General features: G+C 41.6%; 1 protein-coding gene, 1 non-coding gene and 1 pseudogene across 5 annotated transcripts in view; all 3 read left to right on the top strand.

Moving 5' to 3' along the window:
* Window positions 1-2,063: 2,063 nt before the first annotated feature.
* Window positions 2,064-16,050, top strand: part of SMC5 (structural maintenance of chromosomes 5) — a 90,682-nt gene continuing 76,695 nt past the window's right edge. For 3 of the 4 annotated variants that reach the window (XM_029919777.1, XM_029919776.1, XM_029919775.1), the window contains exons 1-3: window positions 2,064-2,337; window positions 4,921-5,062; window positions 13,302-13,354. In XM_029919777.1, the coding sequence (XP_029775637.1) occupies window positions 2,159-2,337; window positions 4,921-5,062; window positions 13,302-13,354 (374 nt within the window). In that variant the 5' untranslated portion in view covers window positions 2,064-2,158. The remainder of the gene's footprint in view (window positions 2,338-4,920; window positions 5,063-13,301; window positions 13,355-16,050) is intronic. The other variant, XM_029919778.1, reaches the window with a different exon arrangement.
* On the top strand, window positions 8,975-9,920 carry LOC115276863 (annotated as a pseudogene).
* On the top strand, window positions 13,533-13,674 carry LOC115277211. The gene has a single exon (XR_003902302.1). It is a non-coding gene; the product is annotated as a U4 spliceosomal RNA (small nuclear RNA).

Here is a 16,050-nt window from a genome sequence, read left to right as displayed (position 1 = left end):
CACTCAGTCATTCTTTAGCATCAGGTTCTCGTTAATTGATATTCTATTTCGAGACCATCTTCCTCTCCCTCTCTACCACCACCCCCTTTCAAGACAGTTTTCACCAGTAGAATAAAAAAAAAAAAAACAACCAAATGTGTGTACTTTTATGGGTGTGTGAAATTATTAAAGAATGTTAAGGAGCACTTAGCTAATGTAGTCCGCCAGAGTCTTCATGGTTCATGCTAACTTCCAGTCACACAGAGTCCAACAAAAAAGAAATATTTAAATCAGTAAGTGTCTGACTCTTGGTTTGGGCTCAGGTTACGATCTCATGGTTTGTGGGTTTGAGCCCCATGTCAGGCTCTGTGCTGACAGTGAAGCCCTACTTGAGATTTTCTCTCTTCCTCTCTCTCTGCCCTTTTCCTGCTAAAACTCTCCCTCTCTCCCTCCCAATCCCAGGCAGACTCTGCACTGTCAGTGGGGAGTTCCATGTGGGGCTCCAACCCACAAACCATGAGATCATGACCTGACCCAAAGTAAGTCGCTTGACTGACTGAGCCGCCCAGATGTCCCTATAAAGAAATCGACTTAAAAAAAATCTATGTCACACACTCAACTGACTGAGCCACGCAGGCGCCCCCACGCAATAGTTTTTTAAACGGCCTCCCAGTCTCCATGCGCAAGGCCCTCCAAACAGCAACCACAGTGATTATTTAAACACCTTAATCAGCAGCGCCTGGGTAATACAGTTAAGGGTCCAATTTCAGCTCAGGTCATGCTCTCCCAATTCGTGCCTTTGAGCCCCTCCACCAGCTCTGTGCTGGCAGCTTGCAGCTTCAAGTTCTGGGTCTCCCTCTCTCTCTGCACCCCTCCCCCCCACGAGTGCTCTGCCTCTCTCTCTCTCAAAAATAAATACACATTTTAAAAAAAGAAAACTTTAATCAGATCATGTTCTTCTCCTGCTCAAAATCATCCCATGGTTTCCCAGAGCTTCAAAAATAAAATTCAGCTGTTAATGGCGAGCAAGGCTCTGCTACGCAATGCGGTTCACTTCACTGCAGCCACACCGGCCTTTCCTTTGTTCCTCAGACATTCCACTTAGACCCAGTCCAGAGCTTTTGTCCTTGCCTGGAATGCTCTTTTGTCATTTACCTTGGTTCCTCCTCATTTAGGGTTTCACTCAAGCATCACCTCTGTGCCTCGTTTTTTTGTTCATAGCACCCAGCATTAGCCTGGAACTCTAATCCTTTCTTGCTTCTCTGGTTCTTTTCCAGCCTCCCGCACCATAAAGTAAGCGCTCAGACTCCCAACCTTGACTGGCGGCTTCAGCACCGCAGCCTCTTGTAGGTTACACATTATTAGCTGAGTAAACGGGGAAGCCTCCGAGCACCTGTTCCTCATTGAGGTTAACCAGCTGCGCGCCAGCAGGTTTAAGTGGAAGCACGCACTCATTCTAGCCTGGGCAGCCGAGCTCATGGATTTCTAGAAACTTCGGGAGAGGAAGCCTTAAAAGGGAAGGGGTGGGAGGTAGGATAGAGGTCCTGCTGGAGTCTGTTCACAAGTGGGACCGTGCATGACGCTTTTAGGGGAGACCCGGGCATGGGGCCTTCGCAAGAGTTTTTTGGGACGCGGGAACCTGATTCAAGGCAAACCGGGAGCAAACTGAGAAGACGAAGAGCCAAAGACCGGTGAGCCCGGGTGCGCTCGGTGGGTTTCCCGACACAGCCGGTCGGAGTCGCCAGCCCTCGCTCCCCGGTGTCGCCGCGAACGCCTCCCTCCGTCCCTAGGCTTCCTCCGAGCGCTGAAAGGGTTTTCAAAGTACTGAATGCCACTGACATCTTTTTCTGAGTTAAAAAACAAAAAAAAAACACCGAGCTCTGAAAAATGCACAAATGCTCGTAAAGGAAGATTGGGCAGCTGCCTCCAGTGAGGCCGCCGCTCCCGCTCGCTCGTACCCCCGCCCGCACCAGCCTTCTCTGCGCTTCCAGCCTTGTAGGCGGGACGCCGAGGGGCCGGGCGGCCCGCAGACGCCGCCGGGCCGGGACTGCGCAGGCGCGGGGGCGGGCTCAAAGGCGGTGTCGCGCGCCGGGCAGTTCGCGCGCGAGCGGGTTGCTGGGGCTCCGAGGCTGCGGGTCAGCGGGAACGGAAACGCTTGCGGGGCGGAGGGGAAGGCAGGATGGCGACTCCGAGTAGGAAGACGTCGACTCCGAGCTCCCTGCCCTCCAAGCGAGCTCTCCCGAGAGATCCCTCGTCAGAGGTCCCGAGCAAAAGGAGGAGCTCGGCCCCGCCGCCACTGCCATCATCCAGGCCTTTCGTGGAGGGCTCGATCGTCCGCATCGTGATGGAGAACTTCTTGTGAGTTGGCCGGAGGCCGAGCCGCGGCGGGGAGGCGAGCGGGCCCGCGCGGGCGGGGGGCGCAAGCTGCGTTGGGGATCGTGGGGGTAGATGGGGGCGGACGTGTGGCTGGCAGGTAGTCGGGCTGGCTGTGAATTCAAGCCGGTGTTACTGTGAGGATTTTTACTCAGAGGCCGTGGGCATTGATGTATGTGTTGGTGTGGTAGGTGTGCGTCTGGTGTGATGCGGCTCTTTTATTCATTCAGGCCCGCGTCATACGGCGGGCAGTGGACAGGGTAGGGAATAGATAGCTGCCGGCCGGGAGTCACGGCCTCCAGAGGGAGGACGTAATCTGTAATTCACCAAAGTATGGGCGCTGGGCACTCACAGGAAGCAACAGTTAAATCCGAGTGGCAGTGATGCTGTGGCAGCTTGGGGAAGAGGAAGCGGTTGCCAGGGCTACAAAATGGTGTCCCGGATGGAGGTTGAAATATACAAGAAAATTAAGCCTTCCTCTCAATTATTGGACCTCCCAGCAGACCCTTGACCCCTCCAAATCGAGCTATCTTCCCCGGTTCCTTTTCTTTCTCTCCAGACAACTAGTAATCGTCTTAGAATATAGTAGGTTTTAACACAAATACCGTGTATCTATAGCATCTTACATTTCATTTGGTCGAAGCCTTTTTTTTTTTAGCTTGCACATAAGTGGCTTGCAATTGTAACAATACCAGCGAGTTTTTCTTCCCTCCCGTATCTATCGTGTGCCAAGTATAGAAGCAGATGTTTTATTTACACAGCGCACTCATTCTTTCCTTGTAACATGTATTCATGCTCATTGATGAGAGACGCTCAGAAAGGTTAATTTACCCATGTTTACACTGCTAATAAGTAGCTGAATTGCCATTTGAATCCAGGTTGGGAAAGAGAAGTATGATCTTTAAAGATATGTAAAGATTATAAGAAAGATGTATAAAGATATATAAAAACATGAAGATATGTGTATGTATAATATGCTCTGAGGGCACGAAGGACGAGGTGGTTAGTATCATCCACAACTGTGAGAAGGGGCTTTGTACAGGAGGGCATAGAAGTCTTAAAAGTAGGGAAGAGCATCGTGGACAGAAGGAACCACCAGCAACAGTTTGTATATTTAGGAAGTGTCTAGTATTTTAGTGTGGCTGGAACGTAGGATGTGAGCGAGTATGTGAACAGAGCTGGTACTGAGGAGGTAGGCAGCTATTGAGAATCTGTTTTCTATACTGAGGAATTCCAGTTTCATCCTGTTGGCAACCAGGATGCATTTTAAGCAGGAAATGACATGTGTTTTTTGTTACTCTGGAAGCAGCGTGAAGAATGATTTAGAAAGGGTGCGGGATTGGAGGCAAGAAGACGTCTACAGTGATACGAGATGATCGGTTTGCACCTTGGAGTAACAATGGGAAGGAGGAGCAGAAAGAGGAGATTTGTCAGCATTTGGCCATAGGCTGGGAGGCCTGAGTTAGAGAGTTATGCCGTGTTTTTCTCAAGTCTGTGCGTTGGCTCTTGGTCAAATGTGATGCTATTCAGGAGAAGGAACAATTTGGGGGGAAGAATAGTAAATGCTTTTTGGATTCTGTGATTGGAAGTTTCCTGAGGGGCATCTGAAAAAGATCTTTTGTAGGCAGTGGTTTTTTTTTTTTTAAATTTTTTAATGTTTTATTTATTTTTGATACAGAGAGAGACAGAGCACGAGAGGGGGAGGGGCAGAGAGAGAAGGAGACACAGAACCGGAAGCAGGCTCCAGGCTCTGAGCTAGCGGTCAGCACAGAGCCCGATGCGGGGCTCCATCTCAGGAACGTGAGATCTGACCTGAGCCAAAGTCGGAGGCTTAACCAACTGAGCCACCCAGGCACCCCTGTAGGCAGTGTTTTTAAGGGTGAACAGGTGAGAGAGATTTGGATATCATGTATAGGTGATTCTCGAAGTTGCAGAAATGGTTGAGATTGCCCAAAGGGAAATGTTAATAGGAATAGAAGGTCAAGTACAGAGCCCTGGAGGAATGCCAACAGTTAAGGACAAGCAGAAGAGGAACTCGGATTGAGAAGGAAGTGTTCAGAGAGGCCAGAGGAGAACGGTGGGAGAGTGTTCTCCCAGAAGCCTAGCGGAAAAAGTGTTTCAAAAGTATCATCTGCTACACTGGAATTAGATAATAAGACTGAAAAGAGCCCACCGAGTCCAGCAATTAGGACATCTTTTACCCTTTGAAGCCGTGGAAACAAAGTTTTTGCAAGTCCTGGAAGAATGTCTGAGTGTGAGGAAATAAAGCTTGGCAGAGAAGAGGGGGAAAGGTGGCTGCAAAAGTAGAGTCAGCCTGTTGTGTTTTCACGATAAGTGGACTTTGAGTTTTAGGAATGAGAGGGGACGGGTGGTCTTAGAGAACCAAAGTGGCCTGGAAGACCGTGGTTCCTGGAAGAATTCCACTGAGCGAACCTTCGGATTAGAATGTAAGATCTCCTGGCTTTTAAAGGAAATCGAGGAAAGCCTGTAGACAACGTAAAGCAAGAGTAAATGTTTTGGCGAAGATCGCTTTTTACGTCACAGTAATTTCACCTCTTTATAATTCAGGACGTATGATGTCTGTGAAGTGTCTCCCGGACCCCACTTGAATATGATTATTGGAGCGAACGGGACAGGGAAGTCCAGCATTGTGTGTGCCATTTGTCTCGGATTAGCAGGCAAACCCGCTTTCATGGGACGGGCAGATAAGGTGAGTGAGCGTCCGTATTTTTTCAACAATTCGGAGTTGTGACTTGGTTTTAGGACCAAGTCACCTCCCGTGTCTCAGCTCCTTGGGTGTAACAAACATGTAGAGCTCGAACATAAAGCATGGAGTTGGCAGGTAGAGATGCTGGGAGGAGGCTGACCCTGTCGGAGTATTTGGGACTCTCTGTACACCTAGAGAATTCTCCAAGTGTGTAACACTTAAAATTCTCAGGGGTAGGGCAAAATGTCTTCTTAAATGTGTATTGTTGGGCTTGTGGCAAGGTGAAATAAATGTACCAAGGGCGGAAACAAAATTGTGTGGATCTGAAGACTTAAGCCAGCTCTGGAGTTTCCCCAGGGGCATTTGCTTACTTTGCCCCTTGGGCCTAGCTTTGGGTTGGTCGCTCTGGATTGGGGACCCTGAGGGTAGAGGAGAGCTTAGAAGATGAAACTTGAAGTCAAGCCCACTGTATTTAGTAGGAAAAATAAACCCTGTAGAATGGGACACAGAGTTACTTAACTTACCCAGATTGTTAGCTCTGAATTTGGTGGAGAGAAAAAGAAAATCTTCCAATTACTATGATTTTCTATTGAAAAATAATTGACATATAATATTGTATTAATTTCAGATCTACAATACAGTTAATATTTATGTGCATATGAAATGGTCACAATAAGTCTAGTTGCTATCACCAAAGTTGTTAGAATTGATTGTATTCCTTCTCCCCGTGTCTTACTTATTTTATAACTGGAAGATTGTACCTCTTAATCCCCTTCATCTGTTTTCCACCTCCCACTTCCCCTTGAGTCTGTTTTTATTTTGTTTTGTCGTCGGAAGAATTCTTAACCACAAGCCTTAGCACACATTTAGGGCCACAGTTCGTATTTCCTCTGTGGTCTAATATCATAAATGATAATTTTAAAGTGGTCCTAGTTAGTAATATCTCCTGGCACCTGGCAGAAGCAGGTGCAAATCCTGTGAAGGAAAATACTTGAAATTCAGTCCTAAAAGTTCTAACATAAAGGCCCAAGGAATTCATGAATCCATACTTAACAGTCAAAACACAGGAGGAAATCAATCGCCAGAGAAGCCAACACCAGTGGCAGACTGCATCATCAGAGTACAAAGCTTGTAGATGAAGAAAATAAACTGGGGATATTTACTTTGTTTAAGGAAATAAAAGAATTTTGCAAGAATAACAGGTGTAAGTAACAGATGACATAAATTTGACAAAGAATCAAATAGAACTTAATAAGACTTATTACATTATTTGAAGATAGAAATTTGGTGGACAGGTGAAACAAAGCAGACGTATTTGAGAAAAGAATTTGTAACTAAAATACTTGAACATATTTCTTAAAATATTAGAGAAGTAAAGAGAAAAATCAAGGTTGAGACATGATAGGTGAAGATGATCCACTGTATAGACATACATAAGTATTTCCGGAGAGAGAGAATAGTCTAGGAAGAAGCACTAAGAATTTTCTAGAAACCTTAAGATTTAAATCCTCAGATTCAAGAAGCTTGATCTATTCTAGGCAGAATAAATGAAAAAATACACAAATGGACACATCATAGTGAATTACAGAAGACCAGCCACAATAGTATTGTTCTCAGAGTGAAAGCAGAAGTGGAAAAGGAAAAGAAAGCCTGAGATTCTCACTAAAAGAGCTTTGAAAGTATATAATTTAGGAAGAAAGAAAAATAATCTCAGAAGGAAACTCTTAAGATGTGAGAAGAAACGGTGAGCAAAAAAGTAAATGTGTAGGGAAATCATATGCAAACTGTGTAAAATAATGCATAGTTTGTGAAGCTTGGATCAAACAAGATAGAACTGTTGTCTTTCCTGGCAGTAACCAGAGTTAAAATACTCCATGGATTTATATTTTTCAGGGAGAAGATAATTGGTTAACTTGCAGTTCAGTAAATTAAATATGCATGTTAAAGTTTCTAAGGTAAACTACTAAAACCACTGAAATCTATAAATCCCCCAAACAAAGATAAAAATGTGAGGAGAGGGGAAGGAGGAAACAGTGATTGCCCAAACAACCCAGAAGAAGCTGTTCTGCCCAAGTTTGTAATATCGCCCCAAAATAAGCACCAGAGACTACTAGGGAGACCGAGTCACGCCTGCAAAAGCAAAGGGCTTTATTACAGGCTTAAGCTCGGCTCACAGACTCCACTGACCCGCTGGCCACGTGGAGAGAGAGGGCCCAACAAAGGCAGGGTAGGCCTTTTATGAGTTTGGGAAGGGGAGTTACCGGAAATGACAACACAAGTACAGTGATCCAATCCCTACCCACCCCCCCCATTAATACTGGCAGTTGTGGGAGCCAATCACAACATTCGGAGTATTGACCAATCAGAGCGGGCCCAGGACCCCCACATAGGGCGTGACTAGGCCCGCCCCTAGAAAGGTCAAAGGTGTCAGCAGCCTCTCCGATTGGGCGCGGCAGTTGTCCCTCCTTAATGTGCGCCATTTCCTACGGAGAAGCCGGCACCTTCCCCTTTAAGTACAGGGGAAGGCTGAATCGGACCTGCGTCCTTAAAAAGCCTTTAGAGAGGAGGAGAAAAGAACCAATTAGGAAAAGAGATTATTATAAAACCTAAAATGATCAAATAGTTGTAGTAATTACTGGTGGTCTAAATTCACGTTTAATTTGGAAGTTTGCTGGAGTAGATAAGTAAAGCTCAGTACTCCTCTTTACAACATGCCTATTTAAAATAAAAAGCGACAGTAAAGTTAAAAATGAAAAGATGAAGAAATATGTAGGCAAATAAATGAAAGAAAGGTATAGCTGGATTGATACCAGGCAAAATAGACTTTAAGCAAAAAGTAATTACAGAGATAGATATGGTCATTAATATTGAAAGGTCTAGTTCATCAAGAAGGTAATTCAATTCTCAACTTGAATTCACATAATGTAGGTCTAAAACATCTAAGCAAAATCAGAACTCTTATTGACAACATATTCATCATCATGATTGGAGAGCTGTCAGTAATCAGATCAGTCAGATAAAAAATTAGAATACGGAAGATTTGAGCAACAGGTAAGTTTGAACTAATGGATAGGTTTGAAACACTGCGCTCAGCACTTGGAGAGCATACATTCTTTTTAAGCACAAATGGAACATTTCTAAGTCCATATACTGAGTCAGATGCGAGTATAAAAAAGTCAATGAATTGCTACCACACTTACATATTCTCTGATTATAATGCTGTGAAGAGAGAAATAACAAGGATAACTAAACTTTTCCCATTTGTTTGGAATGAAAAATATGCTTCTGTATTATATATGGTTCAAAGAAAAAAATCTTATTGGAAATTGAAAAAATAACAGAAATTAATAAAAAAGCCAAAAATCAACAACTCTTAAGAAGAAAGGGGTTGAGGGTAGATAAAATAGAAAAACGGAATGGGGGCACCTGGGTGGTTCAGTCACTTAAGTGTCCAGCTCTTGATTTCGGCTCTGGTCACAATCTCGTGGTTTGAGGGATCAGACCCCACTTTGGGCTCCGTGCTCACAGCATGAAGCCTGCTTGGGGTTCGCCCCCTCAACCCCCACCCCTGCCACTCTCCACCCATGTTCTCTTTCTCTTAAAATAAAGAGAAAAGGAATGTAAAAATGCAATAAAGATAGGTTGTGTGGCTATTGAAACAAACCCCGAATTTAAGTGGTTAACAGTAGAGAAGATTATTCCTTGTTCTTGCTGCTTACCCAGTATAGGCCCTTTGTGATCATTTGAGAACCTAGGCTCACAAAGTCTTCATTTCAATACAGACTTCCATGATTGCCACTTTGGGAATGGGAACTGGCTGTTCACGTTTCCTCCAAAAAGTCCTATGTTCTAGTCACGTTTTCACTGGACGAAGCCAGTTAAAACACCACACCTTGTGTCGGAGCGCACGAACAAATGCAGTCCTACCATGGGCTTGCAGCAGAACTGGAGTTTTTGTGCACCACCCTCATGCCTACCACCGGGTCGCTGTCAGAATGCAGCCAAGATGTAAATGATTATAAGAGAATATCCTGGCGCCTGCATGTGGCCGCCACTGTGATGCTGCTTTTCCCAGACCACGTGCCTTGCGCCCTGGGCTCGGTGGCTGCTGCCCACCGGGCCTTCCCTGCTGCCTCATCTGCTGCTTCAGCGCATTGAACACCCAGGGGACAAAGCTCTTGTTGAATTCCTGAATGATAAAATTACGGAGGAAAAGAAGATCCGGAAGCATAAATCCTTCCCCAAGATGTCTAGAGGTTGAGAACTGGAAGTATAAGGGACAGAAGCCACAGTATTGCAGAAAGTTGTAGGAGAGAAGGTCACTGTCACTTCAACATTAACAATAGCAAGCTGCCAACATTTGTTGGGGAGGAGGAGCCCCTCCCAAGGGCAGAAGGTTAAAGAACAGCCTGAATTGATGTCCATTTCCAGCTTCTTGGTTGAAGTTCTAAAAAATGGCCTGGTCCTGGACTGCCTCGATCCAGAAGATGAGGCTGGGCAAGAAGAGGAGGGTGAGAGTGACATTTTCTCCATCAGGGAAGTGAGCTTCCAGTCCATTGGCAAGTCTACATGGAAGGATACGAATTACAGGCTCAGCACTGATCCCCTGGGCTGAGCCTTTTATGACCTGATGGGTTTCCCAGCAGACTGAGGATAACAGTTGTGCAGATGAGCTGGAAGACTTAGCACAGCCCTGGAGCACCAGGAATATGTTACTTTTTTCAAAGATCTCAAAGATTTGTCAAGAGCCAGTAGAGAAGGCAAGATGTTGACCACCTTAATTTTCTGTTTGGCTTTGGCCAGGGAACAAATCTGCTTTGAAGCCAGACATGCACGTACTTGGCGATGGTTTTCATCCTAATATCATGGAAAATAATTCAAATTTAAATTATTTTCCTTGCCCTCTTATTTACTTGTTTTTTAAAATTTTTATTTATTTATATTAACTTTAAAAAAATTTTTTAAAATTATTTTTATGTTTATTTATATTTTAATTTTTGAGAGAGAGACAGCACGAGCAGGGGAGGGTCAGAGAGAGAGAGAGGGAGACACAGAATCCGAAACAGCCTCCAGACTCTGAGCTAGCCGCCAGCACAGAGCCCAGCGTGGGGCTCGAACCCACGAACTGCGAGATCATGACCTGAGCCAAAGCCAGACGCTTAACCGACTAAGCCACCCAGGCACCCCTCTTACTTACTTATTTCTTCTCTACAAATCTGTTGTTCCTGGATTTTTGGATAACATAATGATGGACAATAACATTGATTTACCTTCTCTAAAAAACCAAAAAAGACTGTTATGAAGATCATGCTCATAAAGCTTAAATTCTTAAAGTTGTAAATGTATACCATTTTCTACCATTGCATAAATGATTCAGATTGATTCTTAGAAGAAAAAAAGCAGCTGTTAAACTTTTTCTTAGAACATCAAGAAAAAATGTTAGTTGCAACAGTAATTTTCTATTTTACACAAAGAATATATGACTTTAGATACCAGAATCCATCAAGGAAAAATGAGAAAATTATAAGCTAGTCTTACTCATGTGTATAGGCGCAAAAATCTCAAGAAAAAGAAACTTTAGTCTGTTGAATCTAATACATAAATGGCATCATACATCATGACCAAATAGAATTTGTTCAAGGAATGAAAGATTGAACATTAGAAAAAAATGAACATATCACATTTTTATTTATTCATACTTTTAACATATCACGTTTTAAAGGACAACTGCATGATCATCTCAGACAAAGCATTACACAGTAATTTATGATTAAAAAACCACTCATAGCAAATTAGGAGCAGAGGATACCTTTCTTAATTGCATAAAAGATATCTGAAAATATATAGCAAGTTCAAGAACAAGTCCAGGTTACCTACTATCACTCCTATTCAAGATTGTACTTGAAGTTCTAGACGGAACAGCAAGGTAAAACGAGATACAAGTTGGAAAGAAAGAGAAGAGTCCTTTATGACTATATGCCTGTCTGCAACGAAAACCACAGAAGACACCTCGATAAGCCTTCTGATGAATTAATATGGAAACCTATCAAGATTGCTAGATATAAAGTTACATAATAAATCTGTTGCATTTCTACATACTAACAGTGAACAGAAAAATACAATTAAAAATATCATTTATAGTAGTAACAAAAGTGCAGCTTATATAGCAATAAATTAACAAAGGATATGTAAGACTTATATATGATGTAGAAATTATATAATTTTATTTGAAAACATTAGAGTTTGATAATAGATGGAGAGATGTGCTGTATGAACAGGATGGAAGACCTAATATAAACACGTTATTCTTCACATTGAGGTACATACTCACCGTTGTTGAGTCACAGTTACAAGCTGGTTCTGAAATTCTGATGGAAAAACAGGGCCAAGAAGAGCTAAGATACGTAAAGAAATTCAGCAAAATGGGAAAACTTGCCCTATCAGCTGTCAAGACGTAATATGAAGTTAAGATATCCATGTAGAATGTTTTCAGCCATAAAGAAGAATGAAATCTTGACATTTGCAACAACATGGATGGACCTAGAGGGTGTTACACTAGGTGGAATAAGTTAGTTATGGAAAGACAAATATCATATGATTTCATTTGTATGTGGAATCTAAAACAAAAAACCCAGAAACAGACTCCAGTACAGAACAAAGTGGTGGTTGCCAAAAGGGAAGACAGATCTTACCCTTCAGTGGTAGGGGTTTTAAAGAAGACTGTGGAGTGCAGGGTTTCTTAGGTGGTGCATTGCAGACTTTGGAGTATCCCTAGAAATATTTAGGGGCTGCACAAGTTCTCAGCAAAAATATTTTTAATGTTGTTTTTATGGTTAAATCCTAGCGTGAAAATTTAACACTGCCATGTTCTATATCATCCATATGTACCCTTGATAATAAGAACTGCCTGGGGTGCCTGGGTGGCTCAGTCGACTGAGCGTCATACTTTGGCTCAGGTCATGATCTCATGGTTCGTGGGTTCGAGCCCTGCTTCGGGATCTGTGCTGACAGCTAGCTCGGAGCCTGGAGCTTGCTTTGGATTCTGTGTCTCCCTCTCTCTCTGTCCCTCCCCGTCACGCTCTGTCTCTCTTTCTCTCTCAAACATAAATAAATGTAAAAGGAAATTTTTAAAAACTGCCGTATGATATTTTTTCCTTCTTATTGATACCAAGTATTTTAACTGATGGAAGCTAGTGAGCAGATAGCACTTTCACAAAGATGTCATGTTTTTTCTATTTATGAAGAAACTAAAACAGGTTAAGCAACCTGGTCAGAATCAAACAACTTCTACGTTTATGGCAGAGTTGAAATTGGAACCTGGATGGTGCGTATTAATGCCTGTACTCTTACGCATTAAGCTGTACTTGTTACCAGGACAGTCCTTTTTCCTGTTTCTGGGCCTCCGTTTTATCATGCGTCAAGGGATGTAATATGTACCTCATAAGATTGCTCATGAGTATTACAAGAGAAAATTATAAATTGCTTAGAGTAGCGTATGGTGATGCTTATTAATAAACGTTCACTGTTGTGGTTCCAATTGTCATCACTGCCGCTACCACTATTAAAAAGATAATTATTTGCAAGGTTTAATTCCACTTTTTTTTTTTTTTTTTAGAATTATTTATAGCCTGATTGAAGATCCAGTCTGATTTATTTTTTTAGGGCCAAGGTCTGTTTTCAAGTTTTTGGTCATAACATGTATACAAACTGGCTTGAATATGTCTATTTTATCACGTAGATTGTACTTAAATTACATTTCCTATGGGTATTCCTCTCTTTAAGGAAATGACAGTTACATCCTTGTTAATAACAGGATGAGTAGTATTAGACTGGCTGTTAATATTTTATCTGTACAACTCCAAAGAAGTCTCCAGTAGTAATAAGGGGTTTTGGTATAGCTCTATGATTAAACTGTAGAACCTATTTTCCCACTGGCTCTTTTGCCTTTAAGGAGTTTTTAATACACAGACTGGAGCCAGAATCCGTGGGTTCAGTTCCTTGTCATGTATCACTTACTGGCTCTGTCACGAGCTTTGTAAACTGCTGTCTGGCATATAGAATGTTCAGTATCTGGTAATTAATATTATCGTCACTGGTCTGTGGCCCCCAAATCTGGGAAAGTGATGGGAGTGGACAGAGAAAATACTTACTGAAAGAATTTTAATTTGACAAATAATATGACTTCAAATCTGTGATAACTTGGGAACGTCATCACTCAGTGCATATTTTTTTTTCGCTCTAGGTTGGCTTTTTTGTGAAGAGAGGATGTTCCAAAGGAATGGTTGAAATTGAACTGTAAGTGTTAGAAGTACTGAAACCACTTTTTCCTGTGCAATTTCTTGATGTTTGTGCATTCTTGATGACTATAGAAAAGAGTAATGATACATTATGGTGTAAATGTTGGAACTACTATTTCAAGGCTGTTTTATCCGGAGAAGTTACTTTTTTAAGGTGTCTTTTAAGAACTAAATTGAGCTTTGTGCATTGGCAGTATCATAGCCAATGAGGTTTATCCGAGGCGCAATTATTGCTAATCAAAAACTAAATTGTATTGAAAGAATTTTCTTTCAATAGAATTCTTAAAGAAATTACCTCTTGGCAGCCATTTCTGATGGATCAGAGTTAGTATTCAAGATAAAACCAGTTAATGCTCTTTCGTCAATATACTTTGTCTTTTTTACACAGATTTGCTTATTTATTTAGTTGATTTTTAGTGTTATTTTTGGAGTGTTTATAGAAAGTCCTGGAATTTCTACCTTAAGTAGGTTTTAAACATTATCTGATAGCCTCATCCTTTTATAGGATATGGGGATATGATCTTTGTACTCAGAAACTGTGGGGAAGATGTTTTATTTATATACCAATGAGAAATAGGCACACCTAGAAGCGAGATTATACTCAATTCATTAAAATGTAATTATAGTATTTTACTGAAAAGTACAAAACCAAGACCTGAATGGAGAAGCTTAACTATGTTCCTAGAGACATAAAGTTAATATCATGATTAACGTATCAGTCCTTTCCAAATTAATGCATAAGTTTGGTACAGTTCTAATCAGAGTATCAGCAGGTAAGTTTACAAGTTGATTCTAAAGTTTATCTGGGAGAATAAAGGTGCTGGAAAACCCAAGAAGATTCTGCAGAAGCAGAATCCTGAATAAGGCATTTGTGTACCACATGTTAAAGTGGACTGTAAAGCCTCTGATAGTCTGGTGTATTCGTACAACAGATTGATTGCAGGAGCAGAATGGAAAAAGTAGGGACAGATCTAAATGTATAACAGAATTCATTGTAAAGATGGCATTTAACCATAGGCTATAAATTACTCAAATTGAAGTAAGTTAATTGGCTATTAATTTTTTAAAACATAAATTTAGAGCTTTATCAAATACTCTATTCATGAATAAAACCTAGATGTATTAAAGGCTGAAAAAATATGTAACTTTGCAAATAATAGAAACCATGTAGATTTTTTTAAGTCTCGGGACAGGCTATTCCAAGCAGAATAGGATATCCAATTACCATAAAAAGTAAAATAGGAAATTTAGATTGCATGCATCTGGCTGAAAATAATGGTACTGTAGTTAAAAGTGAGTGACAGGTGGGAGAAAACATTTTCAGCACAAATAACATGTATATGTCTTAAAGTTACTAAAATACCAATGTCTCATGCAAGCCAGTAAAAATAATACACAACTGATAAAAAAGAAAAAAAATTGAACACCAAATAAAATAAGTGGCCAATAAATATAAAAAGGATATAACTCATTAGTTATAACTCATCAATTATTCAAGGAACTCAAAATGAGGACTTGTTTTCCTTTTAGCTTAGAAAAATTTTTAAGTAATATTTAGCAAAGTGAAGGTATAGAGAAGTGAATCGTGTCACGCAGCGTGGGAATGTAAGCAGTTTATCTGAGTTGGCAGTGTATATCAGCTTTTAAGTGAATCTTTGATCCAGTTACTATTGTGCAGAATGTTTGCTCATTTGCACAAAATTAGCCTTTTCCTAATTTTAATAGTGAAACATAATAAACACCACAAGTGTCTATATGGTAAATGGCTTAACAAAATGTGATACGTTCATACAATGACAGGCAGGAAGTGCCTTACTACAGGGGCGAGCCTAGAAAACGTGCTTGCTGGAAGAAGCCAGACACAAATGCTACCCATTTATGTGAAACATCCAGAATAGGCAAATCCATGGAGACAAAATAGGTTTCATGGTTTTTCAGGAAGGAGGGGAGGAGAGAATTGGGGGAGTGGCTGACTGCTTTGGGCTCCATCTGGGGGTGGTGACGAGAGTTTGGAACTAGATGGTGGCGATGGTGGCACAACCTTGTGAATCTGTTAAAGACCATTGTTGATACACATCTTCCTTCAACTGTGCACCTGAAAATGGTTAAAAAGGTAAATTTTGTTATGTGTATTTTACCACAAGAAAAAAGCATTGATTCGTGTATTTAAAATGACATGTGAATTATATCTCAATTAAAAACTGCCGAAGATACTCCTGTGTTAACCTTGGTACCATTGATCACAGTGGTTTCTTAGATATTGCAACTGACGTAAATATATTAAGCCATGTATATTTCTAAAACACAGAGGGAGTATTAATAAGTTTCAGAGTCTGTTATGGCTGGCAGCAGATGCTAAGCCCCCTAATTTTCTACTCCATCACCAAGGCCCAGTTGTTTTCTTCGTTCTCTGAAGAGGCACACCTGCTGGTGTGCAGTAGCCACTAGCTGTAATAGTCTAGCCAGTGACTTTGAACCAGAATTCTGTTACCAAGTCTGATACGGGGGAGGTTTCCTTTTCCCCAAGCTCATTCTAGTTCATTGTGGTCACTTGTTGGGAATACCAAACACGAAATGGATGGTCGGTCATTAGTTGAAATTACTGCTGTTAAACATATCTGTTTAATTGGTCTCATATTCATTGAGTGGAACAGTGGGTAGAATGGTTGCTGGCCCACACAGGTGCAGTCTTTT

This window comes from Suricata suricatta, chromosome 13, assembly GCF_006229205.1.
Source record: "Suricata suricatta isolate VVHF042 chromosome 13, meerkat_22Aug2017_6uvM2_HiC, whole genome shotgun sequence".
Lineage (NCBI taxonomy): Eukaryota > Metazoa > Chordata > Mammalia > Carnivora > Herpestidae > Suricata > Suricata suricatta.
Note: the sequence above shows the minus strand (reverse complement) of the source record. Positions and strands in the feature narration are given on the sequence as shown.